Here is a 17,858-nt window from a genome sequence, read left to right as displayed (position 1 = left end):
TTTAGTTATATATACTGAACTTTTGCCCTGTTTACTACTATAGACTTAGATTTGGCACCGAATGTTATTGTTTTCCAATTATCTTGTATGTAGTATGTTTGACCATGGACTACTCATTGTATCAGTGGCGTGCTCATGGTGGATGGGTCAGGGTGTCATATCCCACTCTTTGGATTTTTTAGTAATAATTTATTATCATATTTATTTATTATTATTTATTATAAAAAAAAAAATTTAGGTACAATGACAAGTCAAAAATGAATATCTCCCCCATCAAAAAATCTGAGCACTCCATTGCATTGTATATTATGACAATCATGTCTAAATATATACTCATGATAATAGTAATATAATTTATTAATTTATTATTTTGGCCATCTTGTCTTAAGCGCTCTACCTCAAAACACCCTCTGTTCATAGAACTCTTATATATAAATAAATTTATTACAATAGTATTCTTCTACATTAAAATATTTCTACTAATTATGAAATATCTAAATTGTATTATGAATACATCTAAATATAAACCACAGAAAAAAAATTAATATTAACAATATACAATAATAAGTATAGGTACATAATAATTACCACCAATAAAATCATTTTCGAAAAACTTCAAATTTAAATAAAGATATCATTAATAAAAATATTTTCTTTAAAATTTTTCATAATTTCTCTTTAAAAATCATTAAATGTGTCAGTTCTGTTAAGTTGTCTTCATCAAGTTTCAATAAAATAATAATACACCAATTGTCAAAATATAATATGATCAATAATATATGTTCAATTTTATGGATAAATTATGATTTATAACAGATAACTGATAAAAGACAGCAAACCTTATAAAATTGCTATCTTGTCTAAAATTATACATAACTTTCAACTGTCTCAGTAAGATAGAGTGCATACAACAACATAAGCATTATTTTGTTCATAAACATCATACTTATAATGTGTATACAATATAAATTCTCAATTTATGTTACACTATTTATCAAACTATTACCTAGTTATGGTGGGTAGCATAAATTATCACTAAACATTTAATAAATAAATAGTGAACCAATAATTCACCGTTTACAGTATACTAATAATTGGTTTCAACTATTAAATAGTAAAATTATAATGTAATTTATGTACAAATATTAAAATTAAAATTAAAAGTTAAAATAATATTAGTTATACATTTTTTACCATAATATACTTTAAAAAATTAGTATCTAACATTGATACAGTACATTCAAAATAATGAATGTGTTTAGGTACAAAATTTAAAAAGATATTCATTTACATAGGTATTAATCAACCTTCTCACATTTCTATTTAAAATCATTAAAAAAGATGATAGAATAATGTACATATATTCAGTATTACAGTAATTATACAGATTAGAAAAGCAAATATTATTTCTATATAGAAAACAATATTGTTCTCATATAAATTATACATAAATATAAGACCACAAAAATGATTTATTCAATAAATAAAAATATTTTTAGAATATAGATACAAAATAATACATTATTTTATTAATTCCAAACATTTTTGTTATCAAGTACATACCAAGTGATAAAAAAAAGAACAACCATATTAAATTAACTAAGTTCAAATCCTGCACCAGATTGTATTGCATACAATAACTTTGTTTTTAGTGTTTCATAGTCTTTGAACACTGGCATCTTAAGAAGGTTCATACAAGTACTGGCAGTTGGCAAACGATCAGAAGAACTTACTTTTTGAATACAAAATGGCGGATATAATTCCTGTAAAATATTTTATTTTAGTGGCCTAAATATATAAATTATTTTACATTTTAATGTATGTACCTTGAAACCAAGAAGGGGCGGACGTGAACAACTAGTCACAAATTTTAAAAGCTTCGTCTTCTGTTCATCAGTAAAATCATTAACAACTGTCCAAAACAAATCTATAGCTGGGTCTTCCGGTGTATATCCTCCAACATAATTTGTATGTTTTTTCAAATCTTCTATATCAACTGGAACTTCAGCACCAGAAATTAACACTTGGACTTCATGGTTACTGAACATACGCAACCAATCTAGAGAAATTACATTTGCTAAACCCTAACAAAATATTAAAGAAAATTAATTAAAATAATAAAACATAATAAAAGGATATAATAATATTTCCTTTCTATTCCAAACGCATACACAACATAGATATAAAACCATAAAACAAATTCAAGTAAAATAACTATTTGTGATTTTTGAGTAATCATAGAGTAAATTTATTTATTACAAAAATTATAGAGGATAATATTTTTGATAATTTGATGCATGGGTTTTATATTTTAATATTATCTGACTTTGTATTTTACTTGAAAATAAAAATAAATGTTAGTATATTTAAAATGTATTGATACAAAATTTAGATAAAATTCTATCCTTAAAAATATTATTTTCTATAATTTTTTGTAGTAGGTGATTTTATTCAAGATAACTTAAAAACATAAAAAAAAATTATTTTATTTATTTTGCATGAATACTTTTTGTATATGTTGCAAATGAGACAGGAGAAAAACAAACAGTGCACAGAGTTAAAAAGATCTTAACTCATACAGATCTCAGAAATTTAAACCAAGGTTAAAGCATGTTTTTGGCCAAAAAATACTATTAAACAGATTTAAGTAAATATATAAAAAAAAAAACAGCTGAAAATAATGTTCATTTATAAGGTATTCTGATAATAATGCTATCTATTTAAAAATAAATTAGACAGATTTTTAAAAAAAAAATATACTTAGCATCAGCATAAAATATATAAATAAATAAAAATGTAATCATTGTCTAAAATAAAGAACCAAATAGGAGCTACTCTAAATATAGTTTACAACTTTACAAAGCTTTACGTATATTAATATCACTTGTTGCAACAAATTTGTAGAAAGCAAGATTATCGGCAGTTGCAGTATTAAAATCTAAGTATTGGTCCAAACTTAATGTTGAAAACAAAATACGAGTGGTAGGTATTAGGTAATAACGTTGATGCATAATTTTGAAGCATTAATAAAAGGGAAAATAAGCCCAATGTTCACATTAAATTTTTCATTACATAATAACAGTCATTGTTTTTTTTTTTTAAATGATATTTGCTATAATAAATAAATAATATTTGTAGCTGGATTTTTGTCGTAAAATTAAAAATATGAAATTGTAATTTATTTATTCATGGGAGGCACAATTATTTATTTTTATTTTTAGGGATGCGTGAACCAAAAAGTTTGGGAACCGCTGATCTATACATTTGTAATATGGAATTACCTTTTTATAACTGTAATATGCTAATATTTTTAATAAAATATACTTTAATATTAATAAATTTATTTTATAGTTACTTGTTTAAAAAAATAACACTGTTTTCTAATTTGTGTGTTAAGCTTGTAATCAGCCATCAAATGTATATATTCAATTCGATTTTGATTAGTTACAGTAATATTGGCACCATTGGGTTTCAATTCTTCTACACGAGTTTGACCAAATTCATCAATTACTATAGTGAAATCTAGACCAAGATCTACAACATCTCCATCATAATTTTTCAATGACAATAAATTTCTATACATGAGTGGGTCTAAGGATGCTAAATGATGAACATCCACTTCGGTTTGGCGGCCAATAATTTTTGATAGAAAGAATTCTGCTAAAGGAAGCTCAACCAATAAATTTTCATAAAGAGCCTAAAATACAATTATTAATTAAATATATAAAAAAAAAATAATAAATTAAATATTCAACTATACTGACTTTTCCAAGCATCCTACCAATGAAAAAATAATGCGCAGCAAAATTCTGTTGTATTAAATGAGCATATGGATTAGGATATAACATATTGTCATTAGTGATCCTAAAAAATCCACGATTTGGATCAAATGCTGTCTTAAGAAGTTCAGATAAAAATTCTCTTAATAGTCCTCCACCATCTACACCAGCTTCATCTAAGCCAGCAGCACTTTTCATATGTACTCTTAATGTTTGTCGTATTTCTGGTTCTATGAGTTATAAATTAAAAATATAACAAGAATTACACATAAAAATACAATTAAATATTTACCATTTTCAACAGATAATTTTTCAAAAGCATCTTCGTACAAATAATTACGTCTAATTGTAATATGGATATTCGATCCAACCATAAAATGAGAATCAGGATTTTGATATTCTACTTTGTTGTTTAACAATAAACCTTGAAAGACAACAACTCGCTCTTCAAATGGCAAAACAAATGGTATTTCTTTTAAAACAGTTAAAATACGGACTTGACGAGTAGTTAAAGGAGGCCCTTCATCTAAAATAAAATAAAGTTGTTAATATTAGAAGTTAATTTGTATTTAATTACCAAAGATTGAAGCAAACACTTATTCCAAAAAATACCATCAATTTATTTATCATAATTATACCTAAATTATCCATTGATATTACAGGAACTCCTCTAAAAGGTCTATAGTTTAATCTAGAACGTCGAGTATATTGCATAAAATGCATATTTGATGGTTTGTCATATGCAGAATTCATTGTAAAACGATTTGATACCCAGTGTCCTTCTGGACAAAATTTACAACGCAGATCTCTAGCATGAAGTTGACCGAGCAAACTAACAGTCACCTAACAAATAAAATAAGTATTTATATTATTAAGTATGAAAATTATAATAGGCTTAATAGATATATTATTATAAGTTATAATATATTTTACTCGTAATAAATGAGACCAAATTGAAGTTTGAGCATTCTGATTTATGTTATTGTTGTACGGCATTTTCGAAGGTCTTGAATCTGGATATGCTAATTCTATTAAACCTAAAGCCACATCTTTCAGAATTGATGTAATTGATACAAGATCTATTGCTGTGAACTTTAACGGGTTGTTTGTACTTTCTTCTAAAAATAAAAAATAATTATATATAATTTACTATTAAACAATATGTACGCACAAATAATTTATTAAAAACTATTAAAATATTATAAATACTTAAATAATTTTATTTTTAATTTACCAGAATTATTCCCTACAGCCTTGTTAAATTCTGCATCATGTAACGTTGATATTAATAAACTAAACAAAGAACAAAATGTAGCTAATAATGGTACAATTCGGTCAAAATCACCAGGAGCTAAGTTAGTTCCTCTTGATATCACTGTTACTAAACTGGTAGTAACTAGACTAGGACCAAATAGTGATTGTTGTTCTGTACTTATAATAGTTTTCCATAAATGTTGTAAGAAATCAGCTTTCAATGCCAATGTATATAATAGTCTAAAAAATAAAATGTAATCACAATGCATTAATTTATTATTATTTTTTTTTGATATGAATTAATAATCATTATTTTGAACATAGTAGTCAGTAGATGTACATGCTTTTCATAAGTTACTTAATAATTTAAAAAATAATACATTTTATAGTCATTAGAAAATTTGTTTCTGACAAGGAAAAATAATATAGTTGATACTATACTCTATTCTAATTAAGAGATCACTCTTAGTCTGCCACACAACGGTGGTACAGCCTACTGATGTATACAATGTTGCGACAGAAGCAGAAATGATATAGAAGAGAAAGCTTTTTGGAATAGGAATGTGCGATAACAATTGCTTTTGGTCAATAACAAATGTTGCTCTTACTTGGAAAAGAGTATAAGTATTTTAGTTTAATTCAGGATTTTAAGTACTATTCCAGCTTATGAAAGAAGTAAACCGTCAAATGACCAAAATGTACCCGAGTCTTAACAACACATCTATCATTCTTTAACATACTGACATACGTCTGTACGTTCGCTGCTGCCAGTTTGTACGTGAAACAGTTTACTTCTTTCATGGGCAAGAATATAATTTTGTTGATGATTTGTTAATGAAATATTTTTTTACCTGTAGTTATGTACAGCAAGTTTGTGAGACATGAGCAAATAATGACATAATTTGCAAACAGGTACAAGCAAAAAATTTATAGAATTTGAAGAACAAGACTCTTCAACAGATAGTATTATTCTGTTTACTCTAAATGATTCATTTAATTGTTCTGAACATAATTTCAAAATCTAATGAAAAATATATTTTGATATTATAATTATTCAAATATAAATTATACATATAAACACAAAATATCTTGCCTCAAGTTTATCTTCTGTATAACCACTAAATAATTTTTCATCGTCATCATCTGATTCATCATCAGAACTATCATGATTCACGTTTATATATTTCCATGTTTTATTTAGATAGTCAATAACTGGTGGCTCTGCCAAATGACTTGCTAAAGTTGAAATAATATCCAAATAGTCATTAATTGCATTTACTTCACGTCCAGTTTGATGGCATTTTATCACTATAAAAAGTATAATAATAATAAAATAATAAAACATAGTATAAAGTAATAATAGAATACATTTTTTTAATTTACCAAATGAATATTCTTCAAAAGATGGCTCAAGAATTAGTAAAGAATAAAATAGGTTTATATTCATCTGTTTAAGTTGAGTTGAAGAGTGAGTTAATGACAGCACTAATTGTCTAAAATCTGGTCCGATATAATCAACTTTATTTTGGTCCAATGATAAACTTGGTAGAATAAATTTATGATTGATATCAGATATAGGACCTTTTAAAAAGGTTCTTATAAAGTGATTCATAATCGTACAGCTATAAAACAAATGTTAAAATTCGAAAATGTAAAATATATTAATTTTTAATGTTTAAAATATATAATGGTTTACACATATTATGGATTGATAATGGTAGTGTATAGAAAATTACTTAAGTACATATTTGTCTGTTTTTCTAAATGGGTGGCACATGTGTGTACCTAATGGAACTTTAGGGCAGAAGTTATCCCCTAAAACTATTTTTATATTAGATTATATATTATTACAATTTATAGTACACAATTTCATCACAAATATATTATAAAGATGATATATTTTTTTAATTTAATAATTGATAAAAATTAATAGTTAACTGACATGATAGGGTTTGTAGCATTTGTGAATTGATTACTTTATTGAAAAATATTTTTAGATTTATATACTAACGGTTTGGTCAGGTGGCTTGATTGAATTAGTGGTTATTTTATATTTGTGTACATGATTAAGTGGAAAAATTTGTAAATCCAGGGAAAAAAATCCTGAGTATGCACTTGAGGAAATGTGATAATGATATATTATTATTGTGGGGTAATATTATAAAAAAAAAAAACAAAACAATTCTAAAATCATAAGCCTATGCCACAAGTCAAAAATAGTTGAGTTATGACCCTAAACAAAAATCAGGCATTAAGTATATTTCAGTATTTAACAACATTAACATGTCTTCTGTAAATAGATCAACAATTGGAGGAAGAGTAGTGACACAAAGGTAAAATACTGTCATAGGTGATACATTATTTAATATAGTAAAATAAAAAACAAACTCTTACGTGTATTCATCTAAAAATGTTGTTGATTGTACTGAAAATGGTCTTTTTACAAATTCTAGTATACTTTTAGCCAAAGGCGGAGCTGGTGTGTCCTCAACATCAAACATTGCTGGAATTTTAGTATCGAGAATTTTACGTAAACTATCAAAATAACAGTTTTTGACTAAGTATTGAAATAACTATAAAAGTACATAAATATTTATAATTATTACATAATATATTATATATTTATGTATAGACTAACATCTCGCAAAGCAAGTACTGCATTATCTGGACCAAGTATCTTTTTATAGGATTCTACTGAAGTTAACTCTTCTATGATTCTTAAAGGTGTCGCAAATGATTCCAAATTTGATGCATTTAATAAATCAATATTAAAAGAAAGAATCCATTTCATATGCCAATACCAAGAGGCATTTCTGTCCAAACTTGATTTTAATAGTTTTGTACTATTTCGTAAAATATGTTGAGATAACCAAATCTGTAATTATAAAAAATAAATAATAAGTTTAATAGAATGATACATATAAAATTAACTTAAGAATCAATGTAATATTTAACTTGTTTTCTTAAACATTATTATAATATAAAAACACAAGTTTAAAAATAAAAATTGCAAATTATATTAATTATGAATTTATGATTAATATTTTTTAATGGATCTTAAACTGTTGAAAATTATGGTACAAAAAAATCCCATTAAATAACTTTATTTATTTATTATATAGAAAAATCAAATTTTCTTAACAAATTAGAAACAGAATTATTTCAATCACATATCATTTATCCTCTTCTTTTAAAAATTATTGAAAATATGAAACAGCAAGTTTCAACATAAAGAAAGTGCTTTAGGTAAGAATTGGCAATCTTGAAAAAAATATAATAAAATGTTTCAGATTTGTCAATAAAGATAAATTACCAGTTACCAAATATTTTAAAAATAATAGCAAAAACAAAATAATACTATTTGGTTATACATACTAACATTGGGCATTGATTAAATAGGTATACTTAAACTATACCAGTTTAATATAAATATTAGGACGTTTTTTTTCCAAATATTAGAAGGTCAGTTATTTGTACTATTTATAATGAGGAATAATTTAGTGCTTACTATGAATTTTAAATTTTAAAAAGAAATTTAAACTGTATATTAATTTTATATATTAGTATTCAAAAAAATAAAAATAATTAATTTGTAATGTTTAAATTTGTAAGGTTTAATTGAATAAATGAGTAGCTATATGAAATCATTTAAAACAACAAAATGAAGTGACTTACAAGTCGTTGAGAATCAATTTCTCTATCATGAAAGAACACCAAATTTTTTACGAGGTCTGATAATACTTCTTCGGACAGTTGTTTATTCTTCAGATTTGATACAGTATTATCAAACAAGGTACGATAATGCCGTTTAATTTTCCTTCTCGTTAGAAAACTTCTAACGCAAGATTGCACTCTAATAACACGTAGTTGCTCACGTCTTGCTTCCTTTAAATAATTTATAACAAACACTATTGTAACTATTTTTTAATATAATTTATAATGCAGTTTGAACACATACTTCTCTTTTTTCTCGTTCATACCGAGCTCTCTGTATAAGATTACTGACAGGTTCATGTACACTAGCTCCTGCATAATTTTGCTCTGGTTTCCTACGAAATTCTCCTTCAAAACTGTACATTATGGAATATTGGTTAAGATAAAATTATTTTTGATCATTATAAATAAAAAAACATGTATATGAACATTGACAAGGATTCAAACGAGCAGAAATTCAGTTCAGGAACTAGGAAGTAGGAAGTCCAAGTTCGAACTCTGAAGATTTATTGTATGCCTAATAATTTTTGTTGTTATGATGCTATTATCAGCAAGTATGACTTTTACATATTTTATTTTATTATCACTATTATATTTTGCTTCATAAGGTTTATTTATGATTAACTGGGTGTGCTAATACACTACTGCGCGGCATCTTTTTGTTGACGTCACGATCAAAGTTTCGTAAGAAATTAATACTCGAATTCTTTATCAGATGCGCAGAAAATGTGATAACGCTTAATTATTGAGTAAATAACGATTGACGACACCCCTAATTTGTGGGGGTGACCATGATCACATTTATCTGTACAAGCTTGCAACTTAAGTGATGAAAAGATCTTATATAATAATAATATATTATTCATAAAATAAAATAATATTATAATCATAACCATAAAAAGCCATGGTAAAAATTAAACGTCTCTGGTTTTAATGGTTCAATTGTGATGTGAATAGTATAATATTCATTATCATTATAAAATTATGTACAAAACACATTTTAATATTTGTGGAACTAAAGGTAGTGATCCATATTAAGTTTTAATTGACATTGCCATTTTTATACTGATATATTTATGCTTAATGCACAAAAAAAAAATGTATACTTAATAAAAAAACAATATTATTATTATCATGTACAAGTTATAGAATTTTGTAAATCAAAATATGTTATATTGTCTACACTGTTTTTACAGTTTGTTTGCCTTGTCTAGTTTCAATTTGTGTGATCTTATTATTTTAACTCTAAGCGACTCAGCGGCCTGCCGCTTGCGTTTTGACGTTACTTAGTTTACCTACTACTTGTAATGTTACGTTACTTTTATATTTTGTTTTGATTGCCCTGGTTAGGTATATAGTATTATAATCTAAGTTCACGCAATTAAGTTGGGTTAAATGTATTTTACCTTTCTAGATGTTTGATGCGTTAAAAAAAATACATTCTGTACAATAAATCTAGGTACCATTAGTAGATGTCAACTATTTTTTATTTATTAAACTTGTTTATGTTATACATTATATTCAAACGTTTCTAGGTCAAATAGTCTTAAGCTGAGAAGTAGGCAAAATGGGTGACAGCGATGATGAATACGATAGGAAACGAAGGGATAAATTTCGAGGTGAACGTACCGAATCAATCAGAGGTGGTGATAACCGCAGAGATGACCGTCGAATGCGTGATGATTGGAATGACAGGTAAGACTGCTTTAAATATACAGTATTAACTTATATAGTAAAATTAAAATTTTTTATTAAATTCATTCAACATGTTTGTATTTAGGTAAAGTATGATTGCTTATACCTTGGCACAGATACATATTTTATTTCACTTACAAAGAGAGACTGACAATCCTAGACGATTTAGAATAAAAAATACTAACAAAGTAGCTAAATAATAACTTAGTTTTGAAACCTGAATGTTAATTCACTCTGGTACATAATTTTTCTTTACTTATATCTTGTCCAGAAAGGGTACTATATTTATTTAAATTAAAGCCAAGTTTAAACTCATAATTATGTTATGTTATATGATATTTCTATTAGATATATTGTAGTTTGAAATTAAAATTTTCCTCTCTGTAGTTATAAACTTATAAATCCATTTCCATACATCAATTATAAATTGTATAACAACTCTAAACATAAATAAATAAAATATCAAACATATATTTTTAAAATATTATATACAGTAAAAAAATCTTAAATATTGTGCATTAGTATGACCTTACACATAAAATGTCAACATGCTATAATAATATTAATTATAATTTAATTAAAAAATCTTGTTTGAATAACTTAAAAATTTTACAAGTTTCTTAAAAATAAGAATTGTATACACGTTTACATGAACATATTTATAATTTAAGAAAATAATTACATAAAGATTAAATATTTAATAAAACATGACTATAAATAATTAAATATTAATCAAATAAAAATATTTAATTTTTTTTTTTGTAAAAATTGTGCAAACCTATTTTATATACATTTTTTATTTTTTAGCCGATTGATGAAAACCACAAGGTACTTATTATTTAACAATTTAAGAGCTTTTCTTGTCTCATAATTTATTTATTTATTAGATAGTATAAAAATTTAGTACCTAAAATAACATTATATTTATTGAAATTTAGTAGTAAATTGATTGATTTAAATAATTTATATTTATTTATAAAATAAGTTTATTTTAAATGCGCTTTATGATGTTAAACAATTAAATTTTAATTGTACATTACATCTTTGTTTTATTAAACAAATATATAATACATTTTAATTTACTTTATAGAGAAACTTGGGGTGCACGTAGCCGAGGTCGAGGAGATTATAGAGGCCCAATGCGTGATCGTTATAGTCCAGGTGCTCAAAGAGATCTATCACCTCCAGTTAAGAGAATGAGGCCTCCAGATTGGTAAGTATTTATATTAGCTAGTATAAAGGAAAAATTAAAAATAATCTGTTTTCTAAATTATTTTATAAATTATAATATGAATGATAATAAATTATAGGGAAGACAGACGTATTGGTTATGAACCTCCTGGTTATGGTTATGGTGCACCATGGGAACCGCCTGCACATCATATGCCTCCTGTTTCTAGGTAAATATTTAAATTTATATTTAAAAGAATGTTGTACCTGTATGTGTTGTCTCCATCTTGTTAATGCATATCATATTAAAATATTCATTTAGCAGTTCCGATTTAGTGTATTTAGCTTAAATATTATATTGAAATAATCATCAAATTATTAAATTTAAAGGTAAAAGCTGTGTTCTTCATCTGTTTTTATGGTATTTTTAATGTTTAAACAAATTATGAATATGTGAAATATTCAAAAATGTTTTAAATTCATTTAATAATTAAAATATTGTAATAAACTGATGAGAAAAATACTGAGAATGTTTTTACCTTAAAGTTAGGTCTTAAATATAGGTCTTTTCAATCTTGAATCTAATATTTAAACTAAACACACAAAATTGGAACTGCTGATTGTATATTTTAGTATGGTATGTGTAAGTAAGACGGAGACAACACATGCGGGTATGACATCTTTTTAATGTATTAATATATATTTTTTAAATTAAATAATATTTTAATACTATATAATTTAAGAATTATGACAATGAGAGATCCTGGAGCACATACAGTAAATCACCCTGTTCCACCACCAGCAGAACAGTCTTCAGGAGATACTCAACCACCTATGATGTCTTTAAAGGCTTTTTTGATTACTCAAGATGATAACATAACTGATGAAGAAGCATTGGCTAAATATAATGAATACAAATTACAGTTTAAACGAAATCAACTAAATGAATTTTTTGTTGCTCACAAAGATGAGGAATGGTAAATTTTATAACTTATTAAATTAAATATTGATGTTGATATATTTATACTAATAATAGTGTTTTAACATTATAATTTTAAAAGGTTTAAAATTAAATATCATCCTGATGATAGCATAAAACGAAAGGAAGAGCAAACCATAGCACTTAAGGTAAACATTTCAATTAATTTTTTTATTTAAATACAATATTTATTTTATATTTTCACCTTTAGAAACGGTTAGAAGTTTTTAAAGAATTTTTAGCAAATGGCAAAATTGATTCTGTTTGTGTGGATGCTGATAATCCTGAGCCTCTAGTTCATCTTCTTGATTCAGTTGTAATAAAACTTGAAGGAGGCACAGATTTTGATTTAACAGTATTAAATCCTAAAGAGACAATAAAAACTAAACAAGAGTCAGAACCCGAAAAAAAAGAAACTGATAAAAAAATTAAGTACGAAGCTTACATAAATATAAAACAATTGAAATATTTTAACCCTTAATTTATGAAACTAATTTAGTGCTGGTGGAAATTCTGATGGAGAAGTAGACAGTGATAAAGAAGATGATAACGAAACAAATAAAGACAATGCAGATGAAAAAAAAAGTGAAGGTAATTTAAATTAAATTTGACTATTTCTTAAGTTAGGATAACATACTTTATTTTCAAATTAATAAAAACCTTAAGTTACCTATAGATTATGTGTAATTGAAATTGTTAAAAATCGTCAATTCTTTAAGTTTTAATTGTCTAGTAAAAAATAATTATATGTAATAATATAGTAAATATGTTTATAGAAGCAATGGATGTGGATGGCCAAAAACCTGAAGTCTTAGACATAACAAATGATAGTGATCAAAATGTAAGCATTTGTTTAAAATATATTTTATTTAATTTACAATTAATATTTTAATATTGTATGTATATTGCAGGATGATGTTGTAAAACCAAGAGCATTGCATCGCACAACTTCAGTATTTTTACGTAATTTAGCCCCCGCAATAAACAAAAGTGAACTAGAAACAGTAAGTGATTTATTATACATAAACAATTTTAATTTATTTTTGAAAAAAGTATTTTAAAGTAACCATTGATTAACAAAATAACTAATTTTCTTATCTAATGACTAATCTAACACTGGTACTACAGTAGCAACAACTTTCATTTTTTATAGTTGTCTTAAATTATAGAAAATATACTTAAACTTTTTTAATTTTTTTTTCAGATTTGTAAACGATTCCCAGGATTTATAAGATTGTCTATAGCTGATCCTTTACCAGAGCGCCGTTGGTTTAGACGTGGTTGGGTAACATTTGATAGAGATGTTAACATCAAAGAAATTTGTTGGAACCTTAATAGTGTTAGAGTAAGTTTAAATTTAAAATTATTGTTTCTTAATGTTAATACATAAAATGTATATTCACATTATTGAATGGTATTTGCATCATGACATGAGTTTCAATTTTAAACTTACAGATGATTGTTTAATATTTTGAATGTAAAAAGTTTTAGTTGTAAGCATTTATATATATATATATATAAAATGTTTAAATTGGACCCTATTAAATATATTGAAACTATCTAATATATTATAAATCTAAATATTGTAATTAGTAATAAAATTTAATTGTTATTTATAGTTGCGTGACAGTGAGCTGGGTCCTATAGTCAATAGAGATTTGAGTAAACGCATACGATCTGTGAATGGAATAACAAATCATAGACAAGTTGCTCGTAATGATATGAAGCTATGTGCCAGCATTATAAATAACTTTGATAACCGTTCAGGTTTATGGCAAATTGATGGAGAGCAACCAAACTCAGAAAAAACTTATGGTGTTGTATCACGTAATCCTATTCTACATAACATTACAGATTTTTTAATTGAAGAAGCGTCTGCAGAAGAAGAAGAGCTTTTAGGTGAAAATGCTGCTTGTGAACCTGAAGATAATACCGAAAAAGATTTACAGCTCTTTAAGGTAATTATTGATTTAATTTATATGTTCAATGTTATATACACTATAATATAGCTATTTTAATAGTATTAAAAATGTATTTGACATTTTAGGCTTTAGATAAAATGTTACTGTATTTACGTATTGTGCATTCAGTTGACTTTTACAACCATAGTGAGTATGTAAATGAAGATGAAATGCCAAACAGATGTGGTATTATGCATGCACGTTGTGCATTGCCCAGTAACCCGGTATGTTTATAATTTGTTAAATATTAACAGCGCTAGTTAATAGTTCTAAATAATAATTCATTTTAGCCTACACAACAAGAAATTACTGATTATTGTCACAATTTTCAATCAAAAGCTAACTCTTTGACTGTGTCAACTTTGCATGAAGTTAGTGAAAAAGAATTAATACAGCTTGGAGCAAAAAATGAAGAAGAAGAAATTGAGAAGTTTGTAACTTCTAATACACAAGAAATATCAAAAGACAAGTGGTTATGCCCTTTGTCGGGTAAAAAATTTAAAGGTCCTGAATTTGTGCGCAAACATATTTTCAATAAACATATTGATAAATTGGATGATGTTAAAAAAGAAGTAAATTAAATTTTAGAATATATTTATCATGCATATTAGAACTAAAATATGCTTTTTAATTTTTATTAAGGTGAAATATTTTAATAATTATCTCCGTGATCTGAAAAGACCACAGTTGCCTGAACATCCTGGCAGTAAACAAGGTAGAAAAGATGTAAATGATGCTCCTCAATCATATCCACCAGCTGCAAATCCGTAAAATAATTGTTTAATTATTTAATTTATAATTATAATACAAAAAATATAATTTGCTCATCTATGTTATAGCTACCAAATGCCTGGATATCCACCATATGGAGGTGCTGGATTTGGCCGAGGAATGTATGGGTATTCTAGACCACCAGCTCGTGGAGGTTTTAGAGGCGGTGGAAGGTATGTTAAAATTATTACATAATATTTACAGTTTTTTTAAAAATAAATTTGCTATATTGCATTAAATTGTTATAATTTTTGGATGGCTTTGATTACAGACCAATTATTCATTACCGTGATCTAGATGCTCCTAAAGAACCAGAAGAAAATTTTATTTAAAAACAGTAACAATTTAATTTAAAAAAAAAAAAGAATTTTATTATGTATGGATATATATATATATATTATATTATTATGTTATGTATAATATAATATATATATTAAAATCATGTTTTTTTTTATGTTTAAACCAATTTTAATTTTAAATATATCTGACTTTATTTGTAGAATTATTTTTTAATCAAACATACATTTTTGAGATAACTTTTGAACATACATTTTTTATTTGAATAGTTAAATAAATGTAAATCTATTAGTTAATTTGACTTAGTGACAATATTTTTTTTAAATTAATTATTGGAATACATAATTATATAAATTAAAAAGAAAGTAATTTATTTCTTAATATATATTTTCTACTTTATCTTAAAAGTAATTTGGCTCATATTATTGTTTATTTAATTTAAAGTGTATCTGGATTCAATAAAGTACTAAGTAAATTTCTAATATTTATATAATTACATGGAAATCTAAAGGATTTCTTATTTACATTTCTCTGAAAGTATCTTATTAATTGATGTAATAAACAAAACTCAATATTAAATTACTAAAATTTTGGATTATAACAGTATATTAAACAAATAAATGATCACACATTTTGTATGTGTATACAACAGTAAACTTAAACAGTTTTATGGAATTAATAGTTATAAAATAGAAAACTTAACCAAGTAACCGATCCGTTTGTGAATCAATATAAACACTGAAAGTTTATATAAATCATTTTTTAAATTAATATCATTGTGCAAGTTTTCTTCATTACACTATTAAGAAATCTGTCAGTAGGAATCTCAAGTTTCTAAATACTTATTATTAGGGCTCGGAAGTTGATGACCTTAAAAACATTAAAAAATGTGCAAATATGATATTAAAATGATAATAAGTGTCCTTAAAAAAATTACAAACATTTGTTTTAAATTGTACTCTATTTTACTATAAATTTCTATTTACATTTATCAAAGCTTACAAATTACTCAAAATGACAAAAAATGTCCCTAAAAATTAGATAAAATTTTTTTAGCATTTTGAAAATATTACGAAAAAATAATAAAATTTAGATACAATATTATTCACTATAACACAACAACGCAACGACTGTAATTGGTGAGATAAAATCGGATAGGTACTAATCTTAGTCCGTGGTAATTTCAAAATGTTAAGTAAGTTATCGGCATAATGACAAGATACGATAAGAACTAATGTGAAATCAGTAAAAATGACAAAAAATGACTTAAAAAATAATAAACACCAAAAAATGCAAAATAAAAATTAGGTAGTTGTTCAGATTCACATATACTAATGAAACACATTTGTGGTCAGGAAAGCATCGTCCAAAAAAAAAAAAATGCAAAATGCGTCAATTTCCGAGCCCCACTTATGCAATGCATCAATGTCCCTAGTAGCATTCTATTGCTGGTATTATTCAAAATCGTATTCACAACACTTCTTTTTATCAATGCTGTTGTAACTGGTATTGCAAGAGTATTTCACCATAATATTTTTTAATTTATATAATTTGCATCTGCTTAATCTAAAAATTTCATGAACAGAATCATCTGGTATCCTGATTTGTATATTCCATTGTAAAGCATTGATTCAATACAATCGCCGAACGAACATTTTTAGTTATTTTATTACCCTATTGGTATATTTCATAGTTTTATGTTTATTATTTTAGAATATTCAAATATTCTTATAATAATGTCTATTCTATTTCTACTCTTATTTATTTATTTTTAAATAACTGATAGTTAAACGCTAATTTTAGTTTAAAAAAATAATAAATAATAATAACAATTTAATCACAGTCGTGACGATATTACATTAACACTTAAAGGGTTAATAATAATACAAGTTACAAAATGTATTTTATACTATTTTATATTATATTTATATTATTATTATTAACACGGTAGTCAGTGAATTGAATAAATATTATTAACTTACAGAGGTCGAAGCTGAACTAATTACAGCATGGTCAGCACTCAGCACGAGTGCTCAATTCCATATTATGTGTAGTAATATTTTTTTATCAAATTAATAGCTGGCTGCTTTAATATTTCCACAATCTGGTACATGATTATGTAATATTTCTTTAAAAATTATTTGATCATTGTTAGAATGAATACAGCCTTTACACTTCATTTTTTATATTGGTCACATTTCCATATAGACTTCAGTTCCAAATTATTCAAAAATATAC

General features: G+C 25.3%; 2 protein-coding genes across 5 annotated transcripts; one reads left to right on the top strand and one right to left on the bottom strand.

The window, feature by feature from the left end:
* Nucleotides 1-1,452: 1,452 nt before the first annotated feature.
* On the bottom strand, nt 1,453-9,436 carry LOC132931837 (ubiquitin-protein ligase E3C). 2 transcript variants are annotated; one of them, XM_060997876.1, is made up of 15 exons: nt 8,992-9,436; nt 8,709-8,918; nt 7,672-7,908; nt 7,428-7,606; nt 6,417-6,655; nt 6,127-6,341; nt 5,885-6,054; nt 5,014-5,273; nt 4,713-4,894; nt 4,418-4,622; nt 4,072-4,305; nt 3,765-4,009; nt 3,356-3,697; nt 1,827-2,084; nt 1,453-1,763 (listed from the first exon to the last, which is right to left on the bottom strand). In XM_060997876.1, exons 1-15 carry the CDS (start codon nt 9,109-9,111, stop codon nt 1,596-1,598), a joined length of 3,264 nt encoding a protein of 1,087 aa, XP_060853859.1. In that variant the 5' UTR covers nt 9,112-9,436; the 3' UTR covers nt 1,453-1,595. The 2 variants fall into 2 exon arrangements, with proteins under 2 accessions (XP_060853859.1, XP_060853858.1); XM_060997875.1 differs by having other exon boundaries at nt 4,713-4,897; nt 8,992-9,435.
* Nucleotides 9,437-9,978: 542 nt separating this feature from the next.
* Nucleotides 9,979-16,282, top strand: LOC132932112 (serrate RNA effector molecule homolog). Of its 3 annotated transcripts, none has more exons than XM_060998329.1 (18): nt 9,979-10,206; nt 10,292-10,442; nt 11,250-11,270; nt 11,533-11,655; nt 11,753-11,842; nt 12,356-12,589; nt 12,674-12,740; nt 12,803-13,023; nt 13,091-13,182; nt 13,368-13,432; nt 13,503-13,595; nt 13,796-13,936; nt 14,211-14,549; nt 14,639-14,776; nt 14,843-15,124; nt 15,195-15,319; nt 15,392-15,496; nt 15,595-16,282. In XM_060998329.1, exons 2-18 carry the CDS (start codon nt 10,315-10,317, stop codon nt 15,653-15,655), a joined length of 2,325 nt encoding a protein of 774 aa, XP_060854312.1. In that variant the 5' UTR covers nt 9,979-10,206; nt 10,292-10,314; the 3' UTR covers nt 15,656-16,282. The 3 variants fall into 3 exon arrangements, with proteins under 3 accessions (XP_060854312.1, XP_060854311.1, XP_060854313.1); XM_060998328.1 differs by having other exon boundaries at nt 9,980-10,206; nt 10,283-10,442; XM_060998330.1 differs by lacking the exon at nt 11,250-11,270 and having other exon boundaries at nt 9,981-10,206; nt 10,283-10,442.
* Nucleotides 16,283-17,858: the final 1,576 nt, after the last annotated feature.

This window comes from Rhopalosiphum padi, chromosome 1 (genome assembly GCF_020882245.1).
Source record: "Rhopalosiphum padi isolate XX-2018 chromosome 1, ASM2088224v1, whole genome shotgun sequence".
Classification (NCBI taxonomy): Eukaryota; Metazoa; Arthropoda; class Insecta; order Hemiptera; family Aphididae; genus Rhopalosiphum; species Rhopalosiphum padi.
The sequence above is the reverse complement of the archived record's forward strand: the minus strand, read 5'-3'. Positions and strand labels throughout refer to the sequence as shown.

Bases quoted from the DNA above. Each gene is read 5' to 3' on its own strand.
- LOC132931837 (XM_060997875.1), bottom strand. From the start codon at position 9,111: ATGTACAGTTTTGAAGGAGAATTTCGTAGGAAACCAGAGCAAAATTAT. The intron at 7,607-7,671 runs GTTAGTCTATAC...GTACTTTTATAG, and splicing joins CAGTACTTGCTTTGCGAGAT to TTATTTCAATACTTAGTCAA. The intron at 4,010-4,071 runs GTAAATATTTAA...TATAACTCATAG, and splicing joins AAAATTATCTGTTGAAAATG to AACCAGAAATACGACAAACA.
- LOC132932112 (XM_060998329.1), top strand. From the start codon at position 10,315: ATGGGTGACAGCGATGATGAATACGATAGGAAACGAAGGGATAAATTT. The intron at 11,843-12,355 runs GTAAATATTTAA...ATATAATTTAAG, and splicing joins CATATGCCTCCTGTTTCTAG to AATTATGACAATGAGAGATC. The intron at 13,024-13,090 runs GTACGAAGCTTA...AAACTAATTTAG, and splicing joins GAAACTGATAAAAAAATTAA to TGCTGGTGGAAATTCTGATG.